This window comes from Amblyomma mixtum, chromosome 5 (assembly GCF_055824585.1).
Source record: "Amblyomma mixtum isolate Tamu chromosome 5, ASM5582458v1, whole genome shotgun sequence".
Taxonomy (NCBI): Eukaryota; Metazoa; Arthropoda; class Arachnida; order Ixodida; family Ixodidae; genus Amblyomma; species Amblyomma mixtum.
In genome coordinates this window covers 51708358-51717872 of record NC_143016.1, presented here as the reverse complement: position 1 = coordinate 51717872, position 9515 = coordinate 51708358, and the positions used below count along the sequence as shown (strand labels likewise).

The 9515-nt window shown below is 46.5% G+C and overlaps 1 protein-coding gene across 1 annotated transcript; it reads right to left on the bottom strand.

The window, feature by feature from the left end:
• Window positions 1-214: 214 nt before the first annotated feature.
• LOC149342137 (cuticle protein 10.9-like) lies at window positions 215-7064 on the bottom strand. The gene is made up of 3 exons (XM_089542117.1): window positions 7053-7064; window positions 5283-5354; window positions 215-571 (listed from the first exon to the last, which is right to left on the bottom strand). Exons 1-3 carry the CDS (start codon window positions 7062-7064, stop codon window positions 317-319), a joined length of 339 nt encoding a protein of 112 aa, XP_089398243.1. The 3' UTR covers window positions 215-316.
• Window positions 7065-9515: the final 2451 nt, after the last annotated feature.

The window sequence follows — 9515 nt, the reverse complement described above, 5'->3', positions numbered from 1 at the left end:
GGATTATTTTAATTCTCAAAATGTGGCGGTTTCTTTTTAACAGGCTGACTTTTGTCCTAGCAAAAAACGCTTTTAAGTAATAAATTTACCCGTACATCCGCGATCAGAAAAAACAAACTGTAGCAGTTTCCGCTCAGCATACCCTGTCAACCCCGAGAAAGCTAATCGTTCCTTCTGAGATCTGTGCTAATAATCGTTCCGTATTTTTTTTTTCACGCCGTCAAAGGGGGCGCGGGAGGCCGTGGGCGTTCGGAATGACAACCAGCCCTGTCTTACGTGCGGCTAGCTGAAGCATGTCAGCTGTTTTTTTTTCTTTTTAGTGGGAATAAGGGGAGTTGTAGTGCACGTCAGCCGGAGCACTGGCGGCGGTTCCGGGCTCGTTGGTGGTGACGGTGGCACGGAAGCCCCCGGCGTCGGCCACGTAGTCGACGCGCCGGGTGATGCCGCTGGCGTCGGTGTAGCCGTAGGAGCCCGTGCGCGAGTTGGTGGCGTCGCTGGTCTCCTCGTGGTAGTGGTGACCACCCTCCAGCGGGTTCACGCTGTCGTAGCTGAAGTGGTACGGCTGCGGGGGCTAGAAGGAGAGAAGCAGATGCAGAAAGCACATTGAAATTTATGCCATTCATTGGATGGAGTAGAAAGGAAGGGAGGGGGGACCTTATTTTGGTGTTTGCCTGGTAGTCTACCTGGCAGGCTGCTCCTAATGAGGGTGAAAAAGTTGAAATGAAACACTTGAGCATAGAACTTTCGCGCGCTATAGAAACAAAACAACATTTTTACAGATGTTGTGTTTGTAGATCTGTTAACATTTTTACACAGAGTGTGTGATACTCGTAGCCTGAAGACAGTTTAACAAACCTTCTTTCTTCCCTGTGACGCCTAAGATGCGTGTCAGGAACAAGTGTATGAACTAGGCAGAGTGTAATCCTGGGATGGCCTAAAATGACTGCAGTGGGAGACCAAGCGTGAACGCGCTGAAGACCAAGCGAGCAACACGCCCCTCTTTCATGCCTTGTGTGCATGTTGTACACCAGCTTTCTTTTGTCTGACCCGAGCGTTACTTTCTCTCACTGCCGTTCCCGGTTCACCGTCGCAAATTGTACGCAAGAGCTGCTGATTTCCTATGTCGTTTCCTTTATAAACTTCTTCGCAGTTTATATATTTTCGGGCATAAACGTGAAGTGAAGTTCTAGGCATAAAGCTCCTTTAAAATTGAAAAAAAAAAACTGCATACTTGTAAGTACAAAAAGCTAGCATAAAGTTAGCTCGTGATTTTGTTGTTTGTTTGTTTTTTTTTCCTCTGCAAATGGAAACCCAGCAGCTCGCGGCGTCTAACAGTGGTTATAGTTACTGTCATAAATATATGCAATATTTGAATCCTTTCACAACAATGGACTTGCGGAGAAGAAATGATAACTGTTTTGCCTTGCATGCGGGTGAGAAATGATTGAATACAAGTAACTGATGAGTCTGCTGACAAAAAGCCTTTGCGTGATTAGGAACTGAAAGGCTAGCACCGTACTGTTCTGTATGACCTGAAGATATCTCTACTTTGCGAAACTGTTTTACTGCGAAAGCAGCTGTAACTCAATGCGTGCCGAAGTGTGCCCGGTTTCAATGTTTGCCAGGAAAGGCGGCAAGAAAACCAGGTTTTTACAGCAAGCGATCTCTCAAACCCTCTGAAGAAACGGGATATTGAAGAAAAAAAACAAAAACTGAAAGCATAAACAAACACTCGTGGTAGGAATGAGGTGCCGTATCACTGCGGGCGGCTAAGCAAACAGGATAACAGCAGGCTTACGTGACGCTGTGCATCCGGCTTCGGTTACCTCAATTTCCTCCTTCACATTCTGTGACGCGTTCTAGCTTGAAGTTAAGGCACTCGACGGTGTTACCTCGTTAGGCCACGTGCCGGAAAAGCGGCCTGGGCCCAGCACGGCACAGTCACAGACGCGAGAAAGATCCCACACGCAATACGAAGAGTAGGAGCAAGAGAGAGAACATCACGACTGCGTAAGCAGTGAAAACGAGACGAACTCGGGGAAATCTATTCACGGATCGCTAAATGGAACTGTAGGCAACGGTGCCTCGGTTTTCCGCGTCATGAAATGTTGAAAACATAGAAAAGGGCAATGCGGTACGTTGCCAGCGCTCACGTAATAGATGAAAGAAGGATTTGTCGTTGCTTTTCGCAGAGATTCGCCATGCAATAGGAAGAGATGGCGGAGGTATTCGTGCTTTCTGATGCAAAAAACAATAACAACCTAAAGTGGCATTTTTGATGCGTTAGCTTCCCGCGCGTGCGCAAGCATGTCTTGCTATTTGTGTGCTCTATTTACTTTAAGTTACCAGAAAGCGTATTGGTATGAATAGTCCTGTCGTAAACATAGGCTGTCGGATAGCTCCAGACGGTACCATTCCCTTACAAAAATTGCTTTAGACAGTCTATAGACTGTCCATAGACTTTTGTCTATAAAGTCTATAGACACATTTTCTATAGACAGTCTATAGACTATAAATAGAGAAAGGAAATATCTATACGAAAGCGACAGAGTATATAAGAAGCCTACGGACACTTTATAGACCATTTCTGTAAGGGTTTTCTGCGAGGTTCAGCTGTGTTTGGGGGCAGAGGGGCCATACTTTTTAAACCGAAAGGACAACATTCAAATAATATTGGAGAGGAGCCGAAGTAGCAAACCAGAAATGAGGATGGGCAGAAAATGAGACTTTTCGATTCTTTATATTTCTTTGGGGGGGGGGAGAGGGGGAGGGGAGGGGGGTGTTAACGTTGCAAAGTAACTCAGGCTGTGAGGGACGCCGTAGTGGAGGGCTCCGGATAATTTCGATCAGATGGGGTTTTTTAACGTGCACTGACAGCGCACACTACACGAGCCTCTAGCATTTTGTCTCAGAAATGCCACCGCCATGGCCGGGATCAAACCCACGTCATTCGGATCAAGGGTCGAGCACCACAACTACTGATCCACCGGAGTGGTTTGACAAAGAATGGATCACAGTAGACTCACCCGATTAAACTATAATGGCTTGCTTCTGATTCCTTCACAGTTGACTTTCTTTGTGTTACATACCTTTAAAAGGCACCTTCGGAATAGATATCCCCATTTCAAATTATAAAGGACACTGCAAGGGCCTGCTGATACTGTCAGGTAAAATAGAGTATTTTGGCATCAAAAGTATCTTCTGGCGGGTAGTTGGTTTGAATCATTCATAATTAAAACTGCGCGAACAAAAACAAGGACACGAGCAAGAAAACAGAAAACACACACAAGCACAGACCAACAGGAACGCGGAAAAACAACTCTGAGGTCACTACATTGGAGCTAAAAAAAGAAGCTAAAAAATTTTCAATCTCATACCTACATGAACAAAAGCCATCTGAAACTTGTTTACACTTGTTTCATGTTTCAGATGGCTTTTGTTCCTGTAGGTATGAGATTAAAAATTTTTTAGCTTCTGTTTTTGGCTCCAATGCTGTGGCCTCAGAGTTGTTTTTCCGCCTTCCTGTTGGTCTGCGCTAGTGTGTGTTTTCTGTTTTCTTGCTCGTGTCCTTCTTTTTGTTCGCGCAGTTTTAATTATGAATGATTTGGCATCAAGCTTGGCGACAATACTCTGCAGCGTTTTTTCATTTCTGAATAGAAGGTGCGGTGTTCAATGTGCTCGCTACCATGCACGCATACCAGCTGAGTTACTACGGATGTACTATCAGTAATGAATGAAACGCGAACAAGAAAATTAAAACGCAAATACAAAAACAGAAATATATTAGCTTCTGGGGTGTTGATACCAGCGAAGTTGATTAATACTTGCGAAGGACAGTCTTCGCACCCTGGAAGTGAAATCAACTTGGGCTAGAATTGAGCTTCCCCCGGCTAAGATTTTTTCATTGTTATGTTCGTGTTTCAAATGTCTTGTTCGTGTTTCATTCGTTGCTGATAGCACGTCCATGTGCATCTCTGTCTACAGCTTGCTTATCCAAATCAACGAATTTCTAGCATCTTGTCGCGCATCGCTCTCGCGGTGTCGTAACAACGTGCTGCTTTCCACCTATCCTCCAGAATCCATCCGCGCTTTGAAGCAAGGAAGACAACCGCATGGGCGTGTAGTCCTGACCTTCAGCTGACAAGGTATTTAGGACGGCCTAACCAGAATGCGGGAGAGCGCTTGCAAGACGGGGTAGGGACAATCTCGCTCGAGCGTTTTGATTTTCTTTTGACGCTATGCGAATAGTTTGCCACGAAAAAACAGTGTGACAAAGAAAACAAAGGCGTTAAACATAACTCTTATGCGTGCCAAGCTGAGTAGAATACATCGGTTAGAGGATGTCATCGATATATTAAACGCCGAGCGCTCGTAAAAGAGGGCATGTATCGTTAACTCTTCTCGAACTATCAAAAAGCAGTATCGCGTATTTTGTGACATTGTTTATCTAAACGCATACAAAACACTTCTCAATTTCGATAGTTTCGACGAGAAATTCTATGACTTGATGGTCACATCAGGCGTATGCCCGTATAGGTCCGGTCATTTTCCTATCGTTGTCGCTGATTTTTTCCAACAGTTTCATGGCTAGCGTTGAATTAAATGACGCCGTTGCTGTCATGCTATACAGAACACTTTTCTAGGCCCACCTTATTCAGCACGCTTGTGTTGCAGCTGAAGTGAGGCCCGTAGAAGAACGTATCGCAGAACACTAATTTCATCCTCCTTTCGGCATGTATCATATACAAGATTTTCTCGCTATAACTAGACTAAGCTGAAACCCTTCAAATATTTTTGAGTATTCTTGATCGCATAGGTATTTCGCGCACGCAAAGAGGAGTATTCATTTCCGAACGTGCGATAAGACTGTTTAAAGGCATTTGTTGCGGCGCGCAACATTACTTTGCGTCCCACGCTTCCCACCGCTCGCCGTCCATTGTTCTAGTGTGCAGTGGCGGCTCCTTCCGCGACTGCGAAAGGCCGTTACGCGTTTTATTGCCACGAGCACCGCAGACGTGTCTGGCACTGTCGGGGTCGCCCCGTGCATTCTCAAGAGGTGAAGGCGAATTTCGGGCCACCTGCAATCTTGCCCCCAGTGACCACATATGTCACTGCGTTACCCGAGTGCTTTTTTCTTTCCCTTTTCTCTTTCTTTCTACTCTGTAACGACCGCCGATTCCTCCTCGTTAAAATACTGTAAGTAACCCTGCCGGGAACAGTGGCTCCATTGTTCGGCCGGCACCGACACCTGGTGCAAGCAGCGAGAGTAACTAAGTGCTTACGTCAACGTAGCCGCCGCCTGGGTAGACAAGCACCTGGGACATGGTGCAGGCGATCACCGCCAGGAAGACGATCTGCGGAAAAAAAAGAAACAGGAATCAAGTGAGCAAAATCTCAGCGCACTTCTTTTCCCAACTGGATCGATACTGTTGAACACGTCATCGCCGTAGAACGCAACGCAGCCTAGTGACTTTTGCGTTGGTTGTGCGGACTGTACTACACTTTACAAGGCGTGTTAGGCCCTCTCAAGAACTCTGGAGCTGGTGCGTTGGGCGAAGAAAGCTACACGCCTGCATAGCTGATAACTTTGTAAGTTAAGAAAGTTAAGATAACATTTTGGGGGGGCAAGTTGTAAATTTGGCCTAGTGGCTTCATTTTTGAAAGCATAAGGATTAATGAGACGTTCAGGATGAGTGAAGGGACGCCACCAGTGCTTACATAGTTATTCTGCATTATGAGCATTATTTTATGCCTTTGGCGGCGCCTAAGTACTAAAAACCGCCTAAATAAGGCGTTCTCACTTCTTGTTTTTATTTTCGAGGTAATAACATGTACTAAAATATTGCTGATATGCTACATCGCTGAGAATTTTCAGACTGTGCACTGTGCACAGACTATGAGATGATAACAGTAATAAAAAAGCCATCACAACTCTCAAGGAATATGCTTGCACCTCTTCAGTAATCACAACACTTGCTGCCAACCTCATAAAAAAGTGAGCAAATTTCTAGGGTGTGAGAAATAGCTGACGCTCAAACGCGTTCAGCTTTCACACTAAACGGGCTGCTTGAAACCGTAATACTGTGCACACAGCGATTTATCAGAAGCATCACATGCACACAGTGCCCACTTTGGCTACAGAGCCATTCTAGTGCTATACATAAGAACTCATGGAACGTTAGCTTGGCTTGGCTAGGGTCGCCTTGAGATTAGCGCAAAATGTTCTCGAAAAGGAACATTTCCTCTTTTACAGGCGCTGAAATGTGGATTAGTCGAACAAACCTTCATCACTCAGTCGACTGACGTAAAGATAACAAAATATGTCCAACAATCTCCGTCAAAAATATAGAAAATTGAAAAATTCTAAGATATTTTTACGCAAATATTCAAGATAATGTTTCATTCCTCTGATATGTAGCAAATTCTTTCTTCTAAAGTGTTTCCATCGATAGCAACGTTAATAGAAAGAAAAAATACTAGACTATCGTCGGGTGATCTGGGTATATATTGACTGGTTTAGGGAAATCTTTCAGTACGTGAAAAACTACGTTCATAAACGGCTTCCCGCTAAAAAATGCTCCTGTCCAGAATTGTTGGGTATGAAAGCGGGGTTTCTAATTCTCCAACACAAGGTGAAGAGAGCTATGAAACGAACATTCTACTCAGTTTGAAAATTACTCCTTCTGAGTCACCAATCATTCAATAGGCGATAACGTCCCGAATGTTGCGCACAAACGCTTCTTGGGCCATTTCCGTTCACAGTCACATCACAGCGACCAGGACTGCGGTGGCAGCAACGTTCTGACCGGTTCTAACAGCGAGAAGTAGCGATAGGTGCATCCTTGTACGAGACGAACGACGAACGGTCATCGATGCATCGCTTTGCTCTCTGAGAACGACGTATTCGGTCCGTTACACCGAGAATAAGTTGCGCACAACCGCTTTTGCCGCCGGTAGAGACGTTGCGGACGAGGCTTCGAAGACGATGTCAGTAATCCGGGGGACCGCCGTCGTATATCCGATGCAGGCTGGCCGCTGGGCGCGGGACTCACCTTAGCGAGCATCTTTAGCTGGTTGTTGAGCTAGCCTTAGCGCTGCTTCAAAGCGACCGTTGGGTTTCGGAGGGCTGTCGGGCCGTATGGACACTGGAGTGACACCGTTCCTGCCTGAAGTCGCTTATATATCCCGCGTCGATCCAGGTCCCAATTGATTACGACCCTCCCCCGATATCAATGGGGTAATCTGGATCCACCCAGGCAGCCAGCAAAGGGGAAGCGAAAAACGCAAGGGATCCTCTTCCTTCCTCGCCCTTATGCTCCTCCTGTGGCCCGCGCAGCGGACAGCTACCGGTGCGCGTTAAGTTATTCTGGAGGCATATGCGGGTTGGCATCCTAGAAAGATAGCGCCTCCGAAAGGTCGCTCCTGCCTTCATGAAATCGAAATCCCCCCCGCGAGGGCTACTCGGCCGATGGCGAGGTGCGAGAGCCTCGGATGCTGCTGGCTTTCGACGCCTTTCTCGCCCCGAACGCGCTTTGGAGCCGGGCTTACCACCTTTCCCTCGGCTATCCCCTTCCTTCTACTCGCATCAGTGGCGATCCTCGTGCGTTACGTAGCCTGGAGAGGACGCGATGCGCGATAGCTCAACTCTCCGGAACAACGCTGCGAGGCCCCCTCGCTCGGCACAATTTTTTTCTTTTCTCTCGTCGGCGCCCCTTCTGCGCGTGTTTCGGCGCTGTTCCGCAACCGTCGATATGTCTGGCTCGCGCGGTTTCCGTGGGCCGCTGCAAGAGATCTTGCTTTCTTTGTCATAGGGCAGATACCTTGTTGCGGTTCTTAGCGCGGGTGTTTTTCGTATTTTGCTTCGGCTGGCTCCCGTTATTTGTCTCACTCATTCACTCCGAGAAAGGGATCAGCGATCGTATTGTGTGCCAAGGCGAAGAGGGTGCAACGTGGTATAAGGAATGCTGAGCTGCCTGCGCGGTATCTTTTATGGCTGCACATGAATTTCAAGCTGCTGATTGCAGCTTTATAGATTCATACGTATGAGGGCTTCCGCAAGCGGTAGCCGTCATTGCGTGTATTTCGCTTACTATACGTTCGGTCTTCGCTCTCTTGCCGTGCTCTCCAATAAATATTTACAATTTCTCCGGATATGGCTGCTCGAAGAAGTGGGCCCTTGTTCTGTCGTATATGTTTTTTTTCTCATTGTATTAGTCTTTACCTTAATTTCCACATTTATATAGCTAGCTGCATGCTGCTAGCCTGTAGGAATACGGAGTTAGCTGTAGCATTCCACGAGGACATCAATATACGAAACATACCAAAGTTCACAACATGCCCCCGTCATAGATCTGGCGAAAGTCATGCAAAGTCGTGGGTATGTGGTGGGTGAGTTCGTTTTGCGTGCATTTGCTAGGATTTTAGAGTCGTAGGTGACTTCGGAGAACTGAGCTGTTGACGTGCTGACAGTAAGGTATCTGAAATGCTGGCAGGACCAATTAAGCAGACAAAGTCAAGGGACACCATCTCCGTTAGTACATGTTAACTGAACGTAGAGATCAAATCAGCTCAGCCAAGGGGCATCGCCTGGCTGACGTTGCTCCGTGTGGAAACCACTGTCGTTTACAGAGAAAACTCAGTATCTGCATACAGGATAAATGCAAATGTACGAGGGTTCCTGCATAGGATGCACACAAAAACCAAGTGCGATGAGAAATTATTCAGGCTATAAAGTATTGCTCACTGCCTGGCCACAACCTCAAGGCTACTGTCATGACGATAGGCCGCTTGCGTGCTCGATAGTCTTGGGCCGCCCCCTACCCATCTCTATCTCGAGGAAAGATTCATTGCAGCGGTAGGTGAAAGCGCATGCAGTTGTGTCCTTAGCACGAATTTGCACACGTAATGCCGTTCAGTTTGTTTGCACATTTTACTAGAGTTCCCTTATTGCTGCATTCTTATCACGCTCTGCGTGCCTACAAAAGCCACTCTCTGGCTTGGTGCTCATCTTTATCGCAACTACATCACTGGAGACTGAGCAAGTCTACGCTCTCGAGCGATCGAATTCCTGACCCTGCAGGCAACAAGCTCCTCGCCATTGGGGAATTACCTTTGTCGAGGATCGTACGGCGTAAACTTTAATCCAGCGCTGCCGATGTCGTAATTTCAGATTGTCCCGATTAGGACCGTGACACCAGGCGCATACAGCCGATCCGATGTTTTGAGGCTGACCTGATTCATCGCCCAAAGAAATTAGTAAATATAGGAGTACTGGCATAAGGATTCCTTCATTTTTTTCCACGGAGGAAAAATCTTCAGCTCCTAAACACCTCGGAGTGGAAATAAAAATATTCTATACGAATGTAACATAAACTACGGTACAGTCGCTTAAAGGTCACAGCAAATCTAAAACTTCAAGCGTTCTTTTATTTTCTTGGTTAGTGTTACGAGTATAAGAGTCGCAGGGACGTAGTGCCAACAAAGGCTCATGCTGCATAACATCTTCTGGGATTATC

Coding starts and splice junctions, on each gene's coding strand:
- LOC149342137 (XM_089542117.1), bottom strand. Junction 572..5,282: donor CAGGCGGCGGCTACGTTGAC/GTAAGCACTTAG, acceptor CTCTCCTTCTAG/CCCCCGCAGCCGTACCACTT.